This window comes from Elephas maximus, chromosome 20 (genome assembly GCF_024166365.1).
Source record: "Elephas maximus indicus isolate mEleMax1 chromosome 20, mEleMax1 primary haplotype, whole genome shotgun sequence".
Lineage (NCBI taxonomy): Eukaryota > Metazoa > Chordata > Mammalia > Proboscidea > Elephantidae > Elephas > Elephas maximus.
This window is the reverse complement of record NC_064838.1, coordinates 60,584,824-60,608,131: the sequence shown is the minus strand read 5'-3', so window position 1 is coordinate 60,608,131 and position 23,308 is coordinate 60,584,824. Positions and strand designations below refer to the sequence as shown.

Sequence of the window (23,308 nt, the reverse complement as noted above, 5' to 3'; positions counted from 1 at the left end):
ACTTCTGTGCCTCAGAAGGCCTGTGTGTCTGCTTGTGGTTTCACACCATCTGGAAGTTCAAATATGACTTTAGAAATGATGTCATACTTGCTCACTGCAAACTGGGCTGATGGTGGTTGAGAATTGGATGTAGTTCAGGTCAAAGTTTTGCCTTAACTTAAAAACAAAAAGAAAGACCCTTAAGCTTCATTTCTTGATTCTAGGTGATTGTGTGCAAAGCTCTAAAGATAGAGTGAAGGTGATTGAAAGGCACAGTTCAAATTCCTTTGAAGCTAAGTACATGCTTTTTGGCACATGGAAAATACAGTTGAAAGCCTAAGACCTCAGCTGGCACAGACTCCCTCCTGCCATGTTGAGTTTGGGTACTGTGAGCAGTATGTTGATCACAACCATTCTTGCTCTCTGCTTTCTTCCCAAAGAAGTATTCTCACAGCCAGGGTAACTTTTCATCTCTTCTGTGCTCAGGAAGATGCAGTTGGGCTCTGATAGATCACACGTGGCAATAAGGTGCTACAAATGTTAAACGTATTATTCGTCATTATAGAATCTCTTTTTCTGAACTCTCTCCAGGACTTCTTACTACCTCTCATATTATAATTTATTTATATCACAATTTTAGATACTGGGCATTTCCATTAGTCCAGATACAGACCAGCTTTGAGAGATAGAATGTGGGGCTGATGGAAACACAGTCATGGGTTTATTCTGAGATACACATGAGCCCTGGTCAGTCAGTATGCAAGTCTCTGTGATTAAACATAACCCCTTATAACCATGGTTATAATCTGGAGTCTCCAGCTTATTCTGCCAGTTTCTAGGGAACTCAACAAATGCCATCCTTTGTGCTTAAACTAAACATCATATTTTCTCACTAAATATCATCAAAGTCCCAAGAAAAGCATTGGTATTATCCCAGATTGGTAGATGAAGAGAACGGAACACAAGGATAGGCCACTTGGGAACCTGGGTTGTTTAAACTTTGGTACAACAGGCATGAATTTTACCCGATTTCACTAAGGGAAGAGCCCCAGGACATGGGCGTCCTTTCCTCCTTTCAAGCCCCTGTATCTCTGTGGCCATTGTGAGAAGACACAGTGTTATCAGGTATCTTTGAAGACTCTGCTTCTCTCATCCCTCCAGTCACTGATGCCCACCTTCTCTCAACAAGCAGTCAGGGCCATCCTGCCCCTGGCTCCAAGCGTTGTCATTGCCCCTTCCCCAATGGGACTTTCCTCTTCACCCTCCTTCCTACTTCCCCATCTCCCCATCACCTTTGCTCTGTAGAAATATGACTTTGGCATCCCTTTCTTGGAAAGCGGAAAGGAAGGAGATTCTACTCTGATACTTTTTTTTTAATCTCTCTTGTCTCACTCTCTAATGTCATCAGCCTCCCTTGATGTATCCTACCAAAAATCAGTTCCTGCCTTTAACATCATAAATGCTGTGCTTCAAGACTATTTATTCCAACCTTTCTGTTTTATAGATGGAGAAACTAGGCTGGGTGTGTGAGTGGGGGAAGTGGGAGTTATTTGCTGTGATCTTCATAGCTAGATAGAAGCAGAACGGCGTCTAACACCTAGGTGTCCTCTTTCCTTTGTTGCAATGGCCTTTTGACTCTGTGTTCCACAATATTGACGTATATATTTATTTTGCCTTATTTTATGATATTCTCACATCGTTTTGAAATTGCTTTTGTTTTTTTCTTTTTATCCAAATTTTACTTGCCCTTGGTATAAAGAAGCAAGATGTTTAACAGAATTTGTTATGAGATGTAGCAGTCCCTGGCCCCTCTCTGCCCCATTTCTCCTTCCACAGAGGCAACTCCTTTTAACTTTTGTTTGCCTAGTTATTTTTGTATTTGTAATAACATGTTGGAGCCCCTGTGTAGCGCAAATGGTTAATGTGCTCGGCTGCTAACTGAAAGTCTGGAAGTTCATCCACTCAGAAACACCTTGAAAGAAAGGCCTGGAGATCTACTTCTGAAAAATCAGCCATTGAAAACCCTGTGGAGCACAGTTCTACTCTCCCAGTTCTACAAATGGGGTCACCATGAGTCAGAGTTAACTAGATGGCAGCAGGTTTACTGGTTTTAATAAATGTTTGCATCAGTACTTCCTGATTATTGATTGTTATGGATTGAATTGTGTCCCCCAGAAATGTGTGTCAACTTGGCTAGGCCATGATTCCCAGTATTTTGTGGTTGTCCTTCATTTTATGATCTGGTAATCCTATGTGTTATAAATCCTAACCTCTATGAAGTTAATGAGGCAGGATTAGAGGTAGTTAGATTAATGAGGTGGGCCTTCACCTACAGGATTAGGTTGTATCTTGCATCTATCTCTTTGGAGAAGTAAGAGGAGAGAGAAAGAGTAGAGAGGGACCTCATTACCACCAAGCAAGAAGAGCCAGGAGCAGAGTATGTACTTTCAACCTGGAGTCCCTATGCTGAGAAGCTCCTAGACCAGGGGAAGATTGATAACAAGGACCATCCCCCAGAGCTGAGAGAGAGAGAGAGAGAGAACCTTCCCCTGGGGCTGGTGCCCTGAATTTGAGCTTCTAGCCTCCTAAACTGTGAGAAAATAAATTTCTTTTTTTTTTTTTTTAAAGCCACGCACTTGTGGTATTTCTGTTGTAGCAACACTAGATAACTAAGACATTCATGGAGCTACTATCAGCTGACTTCCTGGTATGGAAAATAAGGATTAAATTCTTTCATCACCACAGCACCCCATCACTCTTGTGCAACCTTCCCACTCCTCTCTCTTTCATTCTCTCAGCAGAGTTATATGGTAATTTATGGTAATTTGATTGCCAGGCTGTATTTTCCTTTGTTTTAGTCTCTCTTTCAAGAAAGAAGTTACCATAAGATGTTGTTAATCCTTAGTTGTATATGCATATGGTTTCCACCTTTATTGAAATATCAGTTATAACCTTTTGAGTTTTGACAAATCTATACACTCGTGTAACTGCTCTTCCAATCAAGTTAAAGAACAACAACGACAAAAAGCCCCTCCTGACCTTTTGCATTCAGTTGTCTCTACTCCCCATTCCAGGTCACCACAGCTCTAATTTCCAGTATCATAGATTAGTTTTACTTCTTCTAGAACTTCATAGAGATATTGTTGTTGATACAGGCGTTGTTGAGTCAGTTCTGATTCATAGCAATCCTATAGGACAGAGTAGAACTGCCCCATGGGATTTCCAAGAAGCAGCTGGTGGATTTGAACTGCCAACCTGTTTGGTTAGCAGTCGAGCACTTTTAACCAGTATGCCACCAAGGCTCCTCACAGAAATGGAATCTTAAAATAAGTCTTCTGCCTTCTTTCAGTCAGCACATTCTTGAGATTCATCCATGTTGTTACATGTATCTGAAGGTCATCCTTTTTTATGGCTCAATATTATTCCATATAAATATTTCATGATTTTGTCTATCTACTCACTTGCCAGTGGTCATTTGGGATGTTTCCAACTTGGACTATTATGAATAATGCCGGTATGAACATTTCTGTAAACGTGGTTTTTGGATGTAGGTTTCTGTACTCACTCTATATGAATTTAATTTTGTTGTGTTATAGTAAACAGTATATTCCTTTTCCCTATCAAAGGGACCAACCATGAGTTTTTTATGCGTATCTTCCCAGAATGAACAGGACAGATCATTGAGGAGGTAACTCCTGGGACCACGGGTGGACTTCACCCTGGCCTTTACCCGTGACCATACATGAAGTTGTCTTTAATGATCCAGAGAGAATCATGGTGGTACATGCTGAAAAGGCAGCAATATCGTTCAGGCAAAGAGTTGTAAGATTTTTTTGCATCCAGCAAAAAAGTAAATGGGTTAGGAATGCTATATTAATTGTTCAGCAGAGAACCATTCCTTGGAAATCTCGTAGCCTGTTATTGGCAATAATGAAGAATATTAGCCCTTCAAATAAAGTGTGTGTCACAGTTTGTTTGTTTTGAGACTAGCTTAGTGGATATTGATAAACATGGGACGCAAATATGATGCTTGTAGATCAATAAAGGAGAATTTTAAAAGAACATTTTTTGAAGGATTCACTTTAAAATGGTCTTTCAGTGGTTTCTATTCTTTGAATTATATCATTTTGCTATAACCCCAGTGTTTTTTTTCTATGATCTGGTCAGTGTAGTCTAGAAATAGAGCTTTAGTTTTTTTATTGCACATGAATATTAAAATAAAAGGAATATAGCTTATGCTTTCTCATTTTGTTAACACCATTTGAAAAGCAAGAATTGTCATTTTCTAAGTTTTGAGCTAAGGCAGAAATAGAAATTTTTTGTATACGTTGTCTTTTTTACTATTAGTAGTAGTATTTGGAAAGCAGTTTTTCATAAAGCTGCAGAAGAAGTATTGTTTCCACATTTTCTTCCTCCAGCAGCATTTACTTCATCTTGGGAACATGTATTTTTCTAATTTAGGAGCATTTCTCTACGTGTCAATCTCGTTCTTCCAGATGTCCGCGGTGTGTTTTGTTTTCCATATTCCTGGAGGAGGCTTCAAAGCCTGAGCAGCTTTGCCATCACTGGATCCTCAAAGACACAGAGTATTAGAGTGCTTTGTCTCCCAGCATGGGGTTTCATAACACAGAAACATAACTACTGTGCTGAAAAAGCCAAACCAGTTGCCATCGAGCCAACTCGAACTCATGGCAACTTCCTCTGTGTCAGAGTAGATCTGTGCTCCACAGGATTTTCAACAGCTGAGTTTTCAGAAGTAGATTGCCAGGCCTTTCTTCTGAGGCATCTCTCAGTGGACTCGAACCTCCAACCTTTCAGTTAGCAACCAAGCATATTAACTGTTTGTACTACTCAGGGACTCCAAACTAATATGTTAGAATGTTCTATTTTATGTAAACATTATATATATATTTTAAAAGTGTATCACTGTTCAGATACACAGACAACCAGACTTTAAAGTAGATATAGGCAGTTAAAACAGTTCTGTCAGAGTGCTCATGAGCAGGAGTGTTGAAGCCATGCTGTGCTTAGCCAACATCTCCACACCCCTCCAACGACTACCCCTCTCCCAGCACCCCTCACTCCCTGCCTCAGGGTATGACTTATAATTATTAATAACCTTTTTGTAAAAGTACAACCATCTTTCCTTTTCTGAATTTCAGGTGGATGCACTAAGATTACGATTGGAAGAGAAAGAATCTTTCCTCAATAAGAAAACAAAACAGCTGCAGGACCTCACGGAAGAGAAGGGGACACTGGCTGGAGAGATTCGTGACATGAAAGACATGTTAGAAGTAAAGGAAAGAAAAATCAATGTTCTTCAGAAAAAGGTGAGTGACTGCCATAAGCCCATCAGATTGGGAGCTGCTAGAGCAGGAAAGGCAGAGGCTGGCTTCTGTATTGTCCATGTTTTGCCATTTTCAGAGGAATTTTCGAGTAGGTGGGAAATGATAACTATTTTTTAAAAATTTCAGGTTGGTGTTAGTTGTTCTTAGGTGTCAGTGACTCCGTTTCAACTCATAGTGACCCTGTGTACAATAGAATAAAACACTGCCCAGTCCTGTGCCATTCTCATAGTCATTATTATGTTTGAGTCCATTGCTGCAACCACTGTGTCAACCCATCGCATCGGAGGTCTTCCTCTTTTTCACTGACCCTCTACTTTACCGAGCATGTTGTCCTTCTCCAGGGACTGGTACCCTGTTGAACATGTCCAAAGTATGTGAGACGAAAGTCTTGCCAAACTCACTTCTAAGGAGCATTCTGGCTGTACTTCTTCCAAGACAGATTTGTTCATTCTTCTGGCAGCTTATGGTATATTCAACATTCTTTTAGATTAGGAAGTTTAAACTTTTAACTTACTGGTAGTTGTATCATGTGATTTTTAGCATGGCCTGATGAATTTTCCATTTGGTTACCTAGAAACTATGTAGTGATGAGTTTTTGTTTACCAGCTTACAATATAGAGGTAATGTAAAATATTTAGATGTAAGTCTAAAGTAATAAAAAATTTTACTTACTATTTCCTTTTTCCTTATTGAGAGTTGAAGAGCGTATTTTGCGGGTCTTGGATGTCTTTTATGCACTTTTATTTACATAAATTTTAGTAGATCCTATGTTCCCAAACCTGTATAGATTTTTTTTTTTTGGAGAGAGGGAGGACATTCTTAGAGCAGTTACTTAATTGGAAGTAATGTGAGACCATGTAATAAGTTCCAAGCACAATGATCTAACACAGAAGAGGCTTGACCTGGTGTTATGGTTTGAAATGTGTCCCCCCAAAATATGTGTTGAATACCTGTGAGTGTGATCCCCTTTTCCTTTTGTTGCGTAAATGAGACCATGCCAGAATAGGGTGGGTCCTAAACTTAAGCACTTCTGAGTTTTAAAAAGAGGGGAATATACACAGAGACATATACATGGAGGGGGAAACAGGTAACATGGAATGCCCTGGTATACCAAGGATTGCTGGCAGATGCCATAAACTAGGAGAGAGGCTCACAGAAGGACTTGACACGGCTGATGCTCTGATTTGAACATTCAGTCTCCAGAACTGTAAGAAAGTAAATTGCTGTTCTTTAAAGCCACCCATTTGTGATATTTGGTTTACAGCTGCACTAGGTAATGAAGACACATGGTTAGGACTCTGCTCTCCTTTCTTGTTTCGATAGCTCCTTTTCTCATGGTAAGGGACCATGATTTTGTGATTGCACTCCAGTTTTCTTTTGGGGAATTCCATGTAGTTTTGATGGGGTCATAAAACCAGGTGCCCTGCCTTCCCCTAGTGAAACAGTAGGCAAGAAGAGAAACCAATGCTGGCTCTTAAATTTTAAGCAAAGAGAAAAAATGCTATAGAGCTTCAGCATGAAGCTCTATAGCCTTATAGAGCTCTCAGATTGACAGGAAGCTACCGTGGAAACTGGGTGGGGAGCAGGGCAGGCTCCAGCAGAGAGCAGCAGGTGCCAGCTGACCAGGACACTGTCATAAATGGGTACTGCACTGACCACTACGCCACAGCTGCAGACTAATGGAATCTAACTGGCCTCCTGTAGATGTTGCTGGCTACCATCTCCTCTCACCTGGTTTATATCAATAGCTTCCTAACCATTTTTCCTCCTCCTATCTTTCCTTCTCCTACAGCCTGTTCTTAACACAGAAACTAGAGTAATGCTTTTAAAATGTAGAATGATTCATGGCACTCCGTGATTAAAACTCCCAGTCAGGATCAGCTGTAATGTGTGGGTCCCACCCAGTGCAAAATGGAAGTGCAGAAACCCCAAATGATTGAGAATTTCAAGGTGGTAGTGCTGTTGTTATCAGATGCCATCTTGTCAGTTCTGACACATAGCGACCCCATGTGACAGAGGAGAACTGCCCCATAGGGTCTTCCAGGCTGTAATCTTTACGGAAGCAGAATGCCAGGTCTTTCTCCTGTGGAACTGCTAGAGGGTATGAAGCACCAAACTTTCTGTTAGTAGCTGATCACTAAACCTTTGCAGTGCTGGGGCCCTTCTGAGCACGGGCTCTGTGGGACGGATGAGGTTGCACTCCCATGAAGCCAGCTATCCCCATGACTTCCGTCCTCACTCAGAGTTACAGCGGAAAGCCACACGATGGCCTGTAAGACCTTGCATGATCCAGCGCCCCCTAACGGCTCTGCCCTCCTGTCCTGCTGCCCTCCTCTCTGCTCACTATGCATCAGCCTCTCTGCCCTTTGTGGTCCCTGGAAACTTCGACACTTGCTGTACCCTCAGTGGAGATGCTCTTTCACTGGTCCTGCACTGTCCAGTATGGCAACCATGAGCCTCACGTGGCTATCCAGCTGTTGAAATGTGGCCAGTTCGAGTTAAGATGTGTTGTTAAGTGTGGATTTTAAAGACATATTACAAAAAAAAGAATATAAAATATCTCAATAATTTTCACATTGATTATATGCTGATATGAAAGTATCTTGGATATTATTGGGTAACATAACATGTTACTAAAATTAATTTCACCTGTTTGACTTTACCTTTCTAATGTGGCTGTTGGAAAGTTTAAAATCACCTGTGCGCTCGCATTGCGTTTCTGTTGGATAGTGCTGCTCTTTGTATCCACCTGGCTTGCTCCTTTGCCCTTTCCAGGGCTCTGCTAAATGGTACTTCGTAGGTCTTCTATGCCCATCCTGCATGAAACAGCATGACCACCTGTGCTCCCATCCTTTGTATTCCCCCCTCCAGTTTTATTTTTCTAAGTGACACTTATCACCGTATGTCAGATGTGTATTCTTTTTTTTTTTTTTTAATTTGTTCATTCACACTACTAGAATATAAATTCCAGGAGGGTGAAGGCTTTATTTTTTTCTCCACGGTTAGATCTTCAGCACCCAGAAGATGGTGGTGGTGTTGTGACTTTATGTATAACAGAACAAAACGTTGCCTGGCCCTATGCCATCTTCATGGTTGTTGGTACATTTGAGACCATCGTTTTGGCTATCGTGTCAATCCATCTCACTGAGTAGATGCTCAATAAATGTTTGTTGAATAAATATATGAATGAACAAATGAATGCATGAATGACTTTCTCTAGAGTTTAAGTCTTAGGTAGGATTGGCCAAATCTAGGTCACAGTCCACCCTTGAGTGTCAGGAAAACTCTTTTGAAACTTTGACTCATGGACAGAGCTCTGTAATGATGAAGACACCAGTTGGCAGTCACCGTTTCTGTAGAGGGGCTGGGTGATGTTATTGATGAGTTCCTAATATCTATACCCTCACTTCTCCGTGCTTTTGCCGTTTCATAAGTGAATTCTTCAGTCTTTCCTAAACTTGGAGAGCCACTCAGTCTCCTCCCAACAAATCCCTGTTCATGTGAAGTCAGCCAGAATCCTAAGTGGAAATCCACACAGAGGATGATATGGCTCCCTTTTAAAAAATAATTAAACCTAGATTTGAACCAAATTATGGAGACTTTATCGAAGAGTTGAAAGTAAAAGCTCTCCATTTGTTTAGCCTTATCAGGATGCTGATGATTCGATGGATCATATTATTAGTTTCTGTCAAGATCGGCACAGAAAATGCCCTGTAAGTTAGACTCCCCTCTCATAGCTACAGTGACTTGATACAGAGAATTAGAAGAGGCATGGTCAGAAATGATCAAGGACTCTAGTATCCAAGCAGCTATCTAGGGCAGATAGAATTAACAAAGAGACAGTTGCAGGGGCAGTTCTCATAGAATGTACTAAGGATTCGAAAAGAAGACTTTTCATTTAAAACCTGCAGCAACGAATGATTTTAAAAAATCATATTTATTAAACTTGCTTATATTGAACATGGTTTGCTGGATACTCTAATATGCTTGTTAAGTGCATTAGACACTATTTGCTTACTTTTGACTACAACCCTATGAGGCAGGAATAATTATTAAACCCCAAAACTGAGTAACACTGAGGCTTATGGCTGTTATGGAACTTGCCCAAGGACATACAGCCTAGATGTAAGCTTTTTGTGTTTTGGAAAATAGAATAAAGTGATTCATACAGAGAAAGAGAGTAAGCTTCTTTTCCACTTGACCTCAGTTTTTATGAGGATGACATCAGGTACGAGAGTGAATCAAGTAAGACCACCACAGCTGTTCATTTTGCTGGGAGTTGAGATGAACACCTCTCATTCTTGAGGAATAACTGGCAGCAGTTCTCTCCATAAACCTTTTGCAATGATACTTTCAGTGCGTGTGACAAATGACCACTTTCATGGATGTGGGCATTTTGCAGAATTTCAAGCCTTCTCCCACAGCCAGACCCAAGACCAGTTAGGTTTGGGAATAAGTTTGAAAATTCTAGAACAAAACTGGATGTATATTAGGGCTTCTTTTATAGCAACATGATGATAATCTCATTCATTTAAATCATGTAAATAATAGCTTTGGATATATATCATACATATTTGATATATGTATAGAGAGGAAATAAAACAACTGGCAACATGGTGAAGGGGTAAGGGCTCTATTATACCTGCAAGGTGAAAAGGAAATAATTCCCAAAGAAGTGACGCACCCATCTCAGAAAGAGATTTAAAATGTAGAAATAAAACAGAAACTAATGGTCCAAGGAAACATTGACTTTGGAGCTGGGGACTCCATGGAGTTTCAACCACATTCAACATAGTTAGCTGTTTTAAGGCAGGCCTGGATTGGGTTCAGCCGTTTCAGGAGGTAGCATATGATCAGAACTGATAGTACTGAAGGAAGAAGTCCAAGCTGCGCTGAAGATATTGGTGAAAAACAAGGCTCCAGGAATTGGAGGAATGCCAATTGAGATGTTTCAACAACAAGATGCAATGCTAGAAGTGCTCACTCACCTATCCCAAGAAATTTGGAAGACAGCTACCTGACCAACCGAGTGGAAGAGATCCATATTTGTGCCCATTCCAAAGAAAAGTGACCCAATGGAAAGCGGAAATTATCAATCATTAATATTGCACATAAGTAAAATTATGCTGAAGATAATTCAAAAATGGCTGCAGCAGCACATCAACAGGGAACTGCCAGAAATTCAAGCTGGATTCAGAAGAGGATGTGGAATGAGGGGTGTCATTGCTGATGTCAAATAGATCTTGGCTGTAAGCAGAGAATAGAAGAAAGATGTTTGCCTGTGTTGTATTGACTATGCAGAGGCATTTGACTGTGTGAAATTGTAACAAATTATGGATAACATTGTGAAGAATGGGAATTCCAGAAGATTTAATTGTGTTCATGCAGAATCTGTACATAGATCAAGAAGCAGTTGTTTGAACAGAATGAAGGGATACTGTGTGCTTTAAAATCAGAAAAGATGTGTGTTATGGTTGTATCCTTTTACCATAATTACTCAATCTCAATGCTGAACAAATAATCCAAGAAGCTGGGCTGTATGAAGAAGAATGGGGCATCAGGATTGGAGGAAGACTCATTAACAACCTGCAATACACAGATGAAACAATCTTGCTTGCTGAAAGTGAGGAGGGCTGGAAACACTTGCTGATGAAGATCAAAGGCTACAACCTTCAGTCCGGATTGCACCTCGACATAAAGAAGACAAAAATCTTCAGAACTGGACCAATAAGCAAAATCAGAATAAAAGGAGAAAATATGAGGTTGTCAAGGATTTCATTTTACTTGGATCCACGGTCAGTGTCCACGAAAGCAACATTTAAGAAGTCAAAGGATGGGAAGGCGGAGCCAAGATGGCAGAATAGACATGCTTCCGGCGAGCCCTCTTTACAACAAAGACTGGAAAAAACAAGTGAAACGAGTGTATTTATGACAAGCTAGGAGCCCTGAGCATCAAAGGCAAGCTTAGAAAATGAACTGAGGGGCAGGGGGGAGGAAGAGACCATTTAGAAGCGGAGAGGAGTTACCGGACCTGAATCGCGGGAATCTCTCAGGCACCATTCCCAGAGCAGTGGCAGTGGCGGGCTGGTACTAGCGTTTGGCTGCAGTTTTCTCAGGGAGAAGCAGCCAACCACACAGCCTACTCACACCTCCAGAACCTGAGAAGAACGGTACTCTTGGCAAAAGCTAAGTACTTGCGTGTATCTTACCGCCCCCCCGCCACCCCCCAGCCGACTTCAGCTGTTGAGTCCCTGGGCCTGAGATGGCCTGGTTGAGCACCCAGAGCCATTCTCCTGGCCTTGGAGGAGGAATGAATTTGCAATTATTTGCCAGCTCCACTAACTGGGGGAGCTCAGGACAGAAGTGGCTCCTGTCTAGGCATAAACGGTCCATGGACTTTGAGTACTTTTCCCTTCTGCATGGACCTGTGTGGGCCTATTTCAGGAGAATAGGTCCTTGTTGGCAGATTCCAACCATTTCAGCTGTGCTGCAGAGAGGTGGGTGTTTGATGTTTGATGTTGCTTTGCCAATTAAACAGGGTCCTCACCTACCCACATCTGGGGCCTAAGGACTGGTAGCTCCACTCAGGTCACCCAGCTACCCATAACAGGGATCCAAAGATATCTGGTACCTCCCAGTCCTTACAACCAAAAACATTGGGTGCCCATGGTCCATCTGCAGAACCCACCCACCTGTACGCTCTAGGGAACAGGGTCACACGTTCCTCAGAGACATGGGGGATGATTCTGAGCCCCCTGCCTTGTTCAGAGTGTGACCCCCTGCTGCAATCAAATACCGGTACCTACACGAATCACCCCTGCCCCTCTAAAACTGTAGGACAGAGCCTATACCATACACTTGATGATCAGCTACCTGGATACCGGAGCTAAATTCATACAAGAAAAGTGAATGGACTCCTAGACTGATATACCTGATAACAGCTCTAGCCATCTGGGGACAGGACGTCAGAGCTCCAGAGGTGAAAATAATCAAGCTAGCTCACTCAAGCAACCCACTTGGGCATATCAAAACAAAACAAAGCAAGAAGCTACGACACAGTAAGCAAACATGAAATAAATTAATACAATAACTTATAGATGGCTCAGAGACACCAGTCAGTACCAAGTCACGTAAAGAAATAGACCATGATCGCCTCAACAAGCTCTCAAAACAAAGAATCCAGGGATCTTATAGATGAAAGTGCCTTCCTGGAATTACCAGAGGCAGAATACAAAAGAAGTCAAAGCATGTATTGCATTGGGCAAATCTACTGCAAAAGACCTCTTTAAAGTGTTAAAGAGCAAAGATGTCACTTTTAGTACTAAGTTGTGCCTGACCAAAGCCATGGTATTTTCAATTGCCTCATATGCATGTGAAAGCTGGACTGTGTAATGCCTTTGTATTCTGGTATTGGTAAAAAAATATTGAATATGCTACTGTGGACTGCCAGAAGAAGAAGAAATCTGTGTTGGAAGAAGTACAGCCAGAATGCTTCTTACAAATAAGTATGGCAAGACTTTATCTCATGTACTTTGGACATGTTATTAGGAAGGACCAGTCCCTGCAGATGAACGTCAAGTTTGGTAAAGTAGAGGGTCATTGAAAAAGAGGAAGACCTTCAACAAGATGGATTGACCCAGTGGCTCCAACAGTGGGCTCAAGCACAGCAATAATTGTGAGGGTGATGCAGGACCAGACAGTGTTTAGTTCTGTTATTCATGGGATTGCTATGAGTTGGAACCAATTTGATGGCACCTAACAACAACAACAACAACAACAGCAACTGGATTGGAAGAGCATAAGCTTTGTATTAGGGTGTGTTGGCATGGAAGAATAATAAAGTCATGTCAAGTGTCAGAGGTGCACAGTATTACTTAATATTTCTTTCTCACAGTCTCTTTGGCAACCAGTGCTGTGTTTTGATGCCAGTAGAACTGGGTACGCTCCTTTGATAGTCACGTTTAACCTGATCGACGCTGGGCTTGTACCTTGTATGTCAGCTCTGCTTCAGAGCCCTGGATCTCTAAAGTCTTGTGTAAGCTGCTTAAACAGGTCGTGTGCCTGGGCAGCAGGCATGGACTAGATGCTCTGTGTATTTCGTTATTTGAGGAAGGAAGTGAGGCTGCATAGACAGAGGGCCCCAGGTGGCAGGTGGCATCTCTTACTTTTGCAGAAACACAGAGGTCAATGAGAATGGATTTTTGGCTTCTCTCCATAATTCCAAGATACAGAGTTTTTTTTTTTAAGTAGAGGACAAAAATGCACAGACATGAAAATTGTTTAGTGAAATATCCGTTTCCAACTATGATCCTGAAGTCTGAAGAGCAGCCTAGTTTCCATGCTGCAGCCATAGTGTTCTATTCTCTTACCTGAGTTCAGACTTCAGCTGATGAGGTGCCGCCTGACTATTGAGTTTTTGTAGGAAATGTCATAAAACCTTGATGACATTGTACATTTGGAAAGTGTATAATGCCCAGGTTTTTAGGACATGGTAGCATTATTTGAACCAGATCAGATTCAGACCGTTAACGCAGCTCATAGCTTCTTGTGGCATAAATTCGCTACCAAGAAAAAAAAATTTTTTTTAAGCTATTAAAATTGAGCAAAAAATCTATCTCAGTTTTCATTTTAGGTCTCAGTCCCATGAGCAATATGAATTTATGGAGCAAATGTACTTTATTAGGGATAGAAAAAACAGATGGTGATCTCTCCGGAAGCTGAGTTCACTGGCTGCCCGCTGGGCTTCGTAGATCACCCTGTGGGATGTAAAGGATGGAGAGGAGTGAGGGGAGTGGGCTCTTGGAAGTGGGGTATCTCAACCTGCTTTTTCTGCCTGTTTGGAAATGTAGTGAAAATACTGGCTGAAAATAAGATCAGAGGTGAGGATGCTATGGAGTGTGGTTAAGTAGCACACTGGGCTTCTTCATGAAATTTATATATATATATATATATATAAAAAAAAAAAGACAAATACCTGTGAAGATGGCTGCAAGACATACAGATCGCTGCCTTAGTATAAAACTGAAATAGGGTGTAGAGAACTTTTTGATTCCACTAAGCTTTTTCTCAGTGTTGAAGAATCCAGTTGAACTTTTATATTTTATTGGCAAACCCTTAGCTTTTTAAATGTATGTGTAATATATACGTATTCATTTTGTGTTTACTGAGTGCTTCCTGTGTGTCGATCACTATGTTAGGTCCTAGAGATTCGGAAATATAAGACTTTGTCCAGTCCTCAAGAAGCCGGCAGTCTGGCTGGGGAGAGAGACTTACATGATCCTAAATTTAAGTGGATAGCAAAATATGGCATGTTGCTGGAAGCAAACCACCTATGGATGCAAACAGCAGAAGCCAATTGTGAGGACCTTAAACAAAAGGAAATTTATTGCCAGGATATCTAGAGCCCTAGCATCGACAGGGGATGGATGTGGAAGAGCATATTGGGGATGACCAAGGAAACAGGACAGCTCGAGTAGACCAAGAGAAGGCACACAGCGCCATGATCTCATAGTCAGGAGTCTCTGGTGAGGCGTCTTCTCTGCTGGTGATTGCCTTCCTCCCCCTGCCGTTGCATCATGCTATCAGTCAGGATTCAGAGTCCAGGGACAGAGGCCTAAACTTTGCATAAGTGCCTTTTATTGGCAGGATCTAACTGGAACTTCCCTCTAAAGGATTCTGAGAAATGTGGTTGCAAGATTTATACCTGAGCTTCCACTCAGTTCTTGTGTCACTTACTTGGGACACCTTTGCTGACACTGGAGGCTGGAAAAAGTTTTAGACTCTCAGGGAGCCATTCCCTTCAGACACCTGGCTCAGTGTGAAATTGTACATTCCTCTGGTGAATGTTGGCTCCCCTCACTGGACTAAGCCCTTTAAGGACCTCAACCAAGATCTCCACGGTACCTCCAGCTCCATGCAGAATGCTTGGCATGGGATGGTTGTCAATCATCATGCATTGGATGAATAAATGAACTCAAGCAAATGTCGAATGTATAAGAACTTGGGAGAGGAGAAGTCACTTGGAGATCTGCTCTTGGCCCAAGGATATTGTCATCTATGTGAAGAGTCATTTACCCAGTAATATGTCAAACCCACTCTTTGTACCCAGTACAGTATGTTCTGTGTAGGCTGCAAAATGGAGCCATCCCGTGAATAATAAAACACAGTTGAGGGATTGACTGTTGTTCTACCCACACCTAACACCTCCCGCCTCAGTTCCATTACGTGGTAAGATAAAAAGGGATGAACGTTGGAGGAAGGGAGCTCAGCCAATCTCCATCATTTTCCTTTTTAATGAGAAGAAAATGAGACATTTATAAAAAATAATGCCTTGTTCTGCAAAAGGCTGTTCCTTCTCTGGTTCCCTCTTCTAATTTTTGGGATTGTTAGAGACATGGTACTTTATGAGAGTGATAAAATGAAATTGCTGATTTTGCATGACCATTTTTAATTATGATGATGCAAATGATACTTTCCGTTCTATAAAGGGCCATCCACTTTGGATTGAATCCTTACTATGTACCAGGCACTGAGCTAGCAGTCATATTTTTAGATTGTGAATTCTCACAACAAACCTAATGGCATGTAACCCATTTCTATCCAGTCGATTCCTGCTAATAGCAACCCTATAAGACAGAGTAGAACTGCCCCTGTAGTGTTTCCAAGGCTGTAAATCTTTACGGAAGCAGACTGCCCCATCTTTTTCCCACAGAGTACCTGGTTAGTTAGAATTGCTGACCTTTGGGTTAGCAGCCAAGCGCTTAACCCCACCAGGGCTCGTAATGGCATATACCAAAATCCAAACCTGTTGCTGTTGAGTCGATTCCGACTTATAGTGATGATATAGGACAGAGTAGAACTGCCCCATATGGTTTCCAAGGAGCGCCTGGTGGATCCAAACTGCCGACCTTTTGGTTAATACCTGGAGCTTTTAACCACTGCGCCACCAGAGTTTCCAATGGCATGTAGGTACTCTCAAAATAAGGGTATTGTGGCTTAGAGAGGTTAAGTAACTTGCCCAAAGTCCTCAACATGGAAGTGGTGTGGTTAATACCAGCTACGACACTCTTCTGCTGTTTTCCTGGTTTACAATCCTGCTTCCCTCATGAGACAAGTGGGATCATTAATCCTTAGGGATTAGATACATCTTGAAAAGTTCACTTGAGGTGTGTCCACAAGGATGCCCATTTTTAATACCAGACTAGCAGAGATGCGCCCAATAAATAATGTGATAAAAAATGGGAAACCAGTTAAAGAAAAAAGATACAATGCCAAGTCTGGATTTTATACATATACAAAAATATAGGGTTGCTATGAGTCGGAATCAACTCTATGGCAACAGGTTTGGTTTTTGTTTTCATAAATATATGTGATAAGGTATATATAGTGACCTTCAGTTTCTGTTTATTTTTTCCCTTACGGGGTCTTTACGTATCATTCTAAGCCATTGGGTTGTTTTGCTGCTTAGCTTTAAAGGGTTGTACTGTTTTCCTTCTAAAGGTAGTTTCACTTTCTTTTGGTTGTTGGCTTAGAAGACGACTCCAAGAGATAACTAGAGAAGTCTGAGCAGCTTTCCTAGAGTAGCCACAGATGAACTCACAAGTTGGGAGACTGTTCACTGAGTCCTGAGATGGGAGCAGTCCTTGAAGCTGCTCTGTTTTGCAGGGCATGGTGCAGCTGAGGTCTGACCTTGATGTAGGCAACCTCACTCTGTTTCTGAAACAGGGAACTGGGCTGGCATCTCAAAGGCTATGGGATGGATTACCTAATAAGCACAGTGGGCACCAATAAAACAGAAGAACCAGTTATCCAAAGCAAAGACCCATAGATGCCAAGCAGACAGGACACAAGGAAGAGCGAGTGCTGCGGTGGAAGGGAACTGCCGAGGCACTAAATGAAGTTGATACCAGCTCCAGGGTTGGAGAATGTGCCAGCCAGAAATAAAGTTCACACAGGGCTACCAGGGTGTCCACACGTGAGGTTTGGTAAGCTATGAGGCCCCTACCACTTCAAAACCTTTGTTGACATATGTCTGCTACAGTCCCCTCCCATGTAAATGAAACTCCTTGTGTCACTGGGTCTCTTGGGAGCATACTATTTCTTTCTAATAAAGAAATGGTGGGGGTAGGCTGTCAAGTCTAACTCTTGCTACATTCACCCAATGTGCAACTGGATCCAACATGAGCAGTTACTGGGCACGGATGGATTATATTAATAGATAACAGATCTCTGATCCATTTGGAGAGAATAGCCTTGTACATCCGCCATCTGCTGATCCAGCCACCCCAGCCAGGAGGACAGTAGTGCCCTTTGCCAGGATACAAACACAAGGGTGTGCGCTTGCTCACATCCTGGTAAAAAAGCAATGGAAACTCCAGTCCCAGATGATGCACCAAAGGGAGGGAACTCGAATATGTCAACCATTGCAATTAATTCAATCAAGTTACTTTTTAACTGTATAGAATTTACGTAAGAGTTATTTTGTAAACAATAATACTTATAATTTTACCTTTAAAATATGTTCGATAAATGTTGGTGAAGCGTAAAACAATAAAAATAAATGAAAAATAGTATGTTTGACATACACACAGATGCAATCTAGCACACATTTAATGTAATTCTAACATGGGTGATAATTTAATATACTAACATAGCAAATGTGCAGAAAATACTGGAAATATTCATATTTTTCTAACATGAAAAAGTTTTAATGTATGTATCAAGTGAGTTTTGTTTATAGTCTGTTGCGTAGGGCCACAGTGCTTGATATTACTGTGTATGTGCCTATACCCAAGGTATTAGCCATATTAAGAGGATGCAAAAATCAACATTTATCATGCAAAATATGTTTCTTTTTCGCAATAATGGGTGTGTTTCTAAATTTGTCTTCCAAGAAAGCAACAAAGGGCATTTATGGGAACATTTCACTTGTATCTTATCAGAATATTTATGTATCTTCTTGTAAGGAAATTGAACAATTCCTTGAGGCAAACAAATTCAATGAATATTTAGATAATAAAAATTATATAAATGTATTTTATTTTCCATTTCCTTTAGACTGATTTTTTTTCTTTTATAATTTTTATTGTGCTTTAAGTGAAAGTTTACAAATCAAGTCTCTCACACAAAAACCCATATACACCTTGCTACACACTCCCAATTACTCTCCCCCTAATGAGACAGCCCGCTCTCTCCCTCCACTCTCTTTTCGTGTCCATTTCACCAGCTTCTAACCCCCTCCACCCTCTCATCTCCCTTCCAGGCAGGAGATGCCAACGTAGTCTCAAGTGTCTACCTGATCCAAGAAGCTCACTCCTCACCAGCATCCCTCTCCAACCCATTGTCCAGTCCAATCCACGTCTGAAGAGTTGACTTCAGGAATGGTTCCTGTCCTGGGCCAACAGAAGGTCTGGGGACCATGACCACCGGGGTCCCTCTAGTCTCAGTCAGACCATTAAGTCTGGTCTTATGAGAATTTGGGGTCTGCATCCCACTGCTCTCCTGCTCCCTCAGGGGTTCTCTGTTGTGTTCCCTGTCAGGGCAGTCATCGGTTGTAGCCAGGCACCATCTAGTTCTTCTGTTCTCAGGATGATGTAGTCTCTGGTTCATGTGGCCCTTTCTGTCTCTTGAGCTCTTAATCGCCTTGTGTCCTTGGTATTCTTCATTCTTCTTTGATCCAGGTGGGTTGAGACCAAGTGCTGCATCTTAGATGGCTGCTTGCTAGCGTTTAAGACCCCAGACGCCACTCTTCAAAGTGGGATGCAGAATGTTTTCTTAATAGATTTTGTTATGCCAGTTGACTTAGATGTCCCCTGAAACCATGGTCCCCAGACCCCTGCCCCTGCTGCGCTGGCCTTTGAAGCATTCAGCTTATTCAGGAAACTTCTTTGCTTTTGGATTAGTCCAATTGTGCTGACCTCCCCTGTATTGTGTGCTGTCTTTCCCTTCACCTAAAGTAGTTCTTATCTACTATCTAATTAGTGAATACCCCTCTCCCACCCTCCCTCCCTCACCCCTCTTGTAACCACAAAAGAATGTTTTTTTCTTAGTTTAAACTATTTCTCAAGTTCTTATAATAGTGGTCTTATATAATATTTGTCCTTTTGCAACTAACTAATTTCACTCAGCATAATGCCTTCCAGGTTCCTCCATGTTATGAAATGTTTCACAGATTCCTCACTGTTCTTTATTGATGCGTAGTATTCCATTGCGTGAGTATACCATAATTTATTTGTCCATTCATCCGTTGATGGGCACCTTGGTTGCTTCCATCTTTTTGCTGTTGTAAACAGTGCTGCAGTAAACATGGGTGTGCATATATCTGTTCGTGTAAAGGCTCTTATTTCTCTAGGATGTATTCCAAGGGGTGGGATTACTGGATCGTATGGTAGTTCTATTTCTAACTTTTTAAGGAAGTGCCAAATGGATTTCCAAAGTGGTTGTACCATTTGACATTCCCACCAACAATGTTGAAGTGTTCCAGTCTCTCCACAGCCTCTCCAACATTTATTCTTTTGTGTTTGTTGGATTAATGCCAGCCTTTTTGTTGGAGTGAGATGAAATCTCATTGTAGTTTTGATCTGCATTTCTCTAATGGCTAATGATGGTGAACATTTCCTCATATATCTGTTAGCTACCTGAATGTCTTCTTTGGTGAAGTGTCTATTCATATCTTTTGCCCATTTTTTAATTGAGTTCTATGTCTTTTTGCAGTTGAGTTTTTGCGGTATCATGTAGATTTTAGAGATCAGATGCTGATCAGAAATGTCATAGGTAAAAACTTTTTCCCAGTCTGTAGGTAGTCTTTTTACTCTTTTGGTAAAGTCTTTGGATGAGCATAAGTGTTTGATTTTTAGGAGCTCCCAGTTATCTAGTTTTTCTTCTACATTGTTAGTAATGTTTTGTATACTGTTTATGCCATGTATTAGGGCTCCTAGCATTGTCCCTATTTTTTCTTTCATGATCTTTATCGTTTTAGATTTTATATTTAGGTCTTTGATTCATTTTGAGTTTGTTTTTGTGCATGGAGTGAGGTATGGGTCTTGTTTCATTTTTTTGCAGATGTATGTCCAGTTATGCAGGACCATTTGTTAAAAGGACTGTCTTTTCCCCATTTAACTGTTTTGGGGCCTTTGTCAAATATCAGCTGCTCATATGTGGATGGATTTATGTCTGGATTCTCAATTCTCTTCCCTTAGTCTATGTATCTGGTACCAGTACCAGGCTGTTTTGACTACTGTGGCAGTATAATAGGTTCTAAAATTAGGTAGAGTAAGGCCTCCCACTTTGTACTTCTTTTTCAGTAATGCTTTACTTATCCAGGGTCTCTTTCCCTTCCATATGAAGTTGGTGATTTGTTTCTCCATCTCATTAAAGAATTTCTTTGGAAGTAGGATAAGAATTGCATTAAATGTATAGATTGCTTTTGGTAGAATAGACATTTTTAGAATGTTAAGTCTTCCTATGCATGAGCAAAGTATGTTTTCCCACTTATGTAGGTCTCTTCTGGTTTCTTGCAGAAGTGTATTGTAGTTTCTTCGTACAAGTCTTTTACCTCTCTCTTAAGATTTATTCCTAAGTATTTTGTCTTCTTGGGGGCTACTGTAAATGGTATTGATTTGGTCATTTCCTCTTCGATGTTCTTTTTGTTGGTGTAGAGGAATCCAACTGATTTTTGTATGTTTATCTTGTATCCCAATAGAACTCTTCTATTAGTTTCAGTAGTTTTCTGGAGGATTCCTTAGGGTTTTCTGTGTATAAGATCATGTCATCTGCAAATAGAGATACTTTGACTTCTTCCTTGCCAATCTGGATGTGCTTCATTTTTCTAGCCTAATTGCTCTGGCTAGTACTTCCAGCACAGTGTTGAATAAGAGTGGTGATAAAGGGCATCCTTGTCTGGTTCCCGATCTCAATGGGAATGTTTTCAGGCTCTCTACATTTAGGGTGATGTTGGCTGTTGGCTTTGTATAAATGCCCTTATTACGTTGAGGAATTTTTCTTCTACTCCCATTTTGCTGAGAGTTTTTATCATGAATGAGTGTTGAACTTTGTCAAATGCCTTTTCTGCATCAATTGATAAAATCATGTGATTCTTATCTTTTGTTTTATTTATGTGGTGGACTACATTAATTGTTTTTCTAATGTTGAACCATCCCTGCATACCTGGTATGAATCCCACTTGGTCGTGGTGAATTATTTTTTTGGTATGTTGTTGAATTCTATTGGCTAGAATTTTGTTGAGGATTTTTGCATCTACATACATGAGGGATATAGGTCTATAATTTTCTTGTGGTGTCTTTACCTGGTTTGGGTATCAGGGATATGGTGGCTTCATAGAATGAGTTTGGTAGTATTCTGTCCTTTTCTATGCTCTGAAATACCTTTAGTAGTGGTGGTGTTAACTGTTCTCTGAAAGTTTGGTAAACTCTGCAGTAAAGCCATCCGGACCAGGGCTTTTTTTTTTGTTGGGAGTTTTTTGATTACCTTTTCAATCTCTTCTTTTGTTATGTGTCTATTTAGTTGTTCTACCTCTGTTTGTGTTAGTTTAGGTAGGTAGTGTGTTTCTAGGAATTCTTCCATTTCTTCTAGGTTTTCCAATTTGTTCGAGTATAGTTTTTCATAGTAATCTGATATGATTCTTTTAATTTCAGTTGGGTCTGTTGTAATATCGCCCAGCTCACTTCTTATTCAGGTTATTTGCTTCCTCTCCTGTTTTTCTTTTGTCAGTTTGGCCAGTGGTTTATCAATTTTGTTGATTTTTTCAAAATCCAGCTTTTGGTCTTGTTAATTCTTTCAATTGTTTTTCTGTTTTCTATTTCATTTAGTTTAGCTCTAATTTTTATTATTTGTTTTCTTCTGGTGCCTGTGGGTTTCTTTTGTTGCTCTCTTTCTCTTTGTTCAAGTTGTAGGGATAATTCCTTGATTTTGGCCCTTTCTTCTTTTTGGATGTGTGCATTAATTGATATAAATTGGCCTCTGAGCACCGCTTTTGCTGTGTCCCAAAGGTTCTGGTTGGAAGTGTTTTCATTCTTATTGGATTCTCTGAATTTCTTTATTCCATCCTTAATGCCTTCTATAATCCAGTCTTTTTTGAGCAGGGTATTGTTCAGTTTCCAAGTGTTTGATTTCTTTTCCCTGCTTTTTCTGTTATTGATTTCCATTTTTATGGCCTTGTGATCAGAGAAGATGCTTTGTAATATTTTAGTCTTTTGGATTCTGCTAAGGCTTGCTTTATGACTTAATATGTGGTCTATTCTAGAGAATGTTCCATGTGCACTAGAAAAGAAAGTATAGTTGGTTGCTGTTGGGTGGAGTGTTCTGTATATGTCTCTGAGGCCAAGTTGGTCGATTGTGGCATTAAGATCTTCCATGTCTTTATTGAGCTTCTTTCTGGATGTTCTGTCCTTCACCAAGAGTGGTATGTTGACGTCTCCTACTATTATTGTGGAGCTATCTCACTTTTCAATGCTGATAGAGTTTGTTTTATGTATCTTGCAGCCCTGTCATTGGGTGCATAAATATTTAATATGGTTATATCTTCTTGGTGTAATGTCCCTTTAATCATTATATAGTGTCCTTCCTTATCCTTTCTGATGGATTTAACTTTAAAGTCTATTTTGTCAGAAATTAATATTACCACTCCTGGTCTTTTTTGATTGTTGTTTGCTTGATATATTTTTTTCCATCCTTTGAGTTTTAGTTTGTGTCTCTAAGTCTAAGGTGTGTCTCTTGTAGGCAGCATATAGACGGATCTTGTTTTTTAATCCATTCTGCCACTCTCTGTCTCTTTATTGGTGCATTTAGTCCATTTACATTCAGGGTAATTATGGATAGGTATGAATTTAGTGCTGTCATTTTGATGTCTTTTTTTGTGTGTTGACAGCTTTTTTTTCCCACTTGATTTTATGTGCTGAGTAGATTTTCTTTATATATCGTTCTTTCCTCATATTTGCTGTTGTTGACTTTGTTTCTGCTGAGTC

At 40.6% G+C, this 23,308-nt stretch overlaps 1 protein-coding gene across 7 annotated transcripts in view; it reads left to right on the top strand.

The window, feature by feature from the left end:
- ERC2 (ELKS/RAB6-interacting/CAST family member 2) overlaps positions 1-23,308 on the top strand; it is a 1,130,613-nt gene that overhangs the window by 470,925 nt on the left and 636,380 nt on the right. For all 7 annotated transcript variants that reach the window (XR_007514402.1, XM_049862256.1, XM_049862252.1 and 4 more), the window contains exon 7: positions 5,142-5,309. Coding sequence is in view for 6 of the 7 variants with exons in the window: in XM_049862256.1 (XP_049718213.1) it covers positions 5,142-5,309 (168 nt within the window). In the remaining variant the exon portion in view is untranslated. The remainder of the gene's footprint in view (positions 1-5,141; positions 5,310-23,308) is intronic.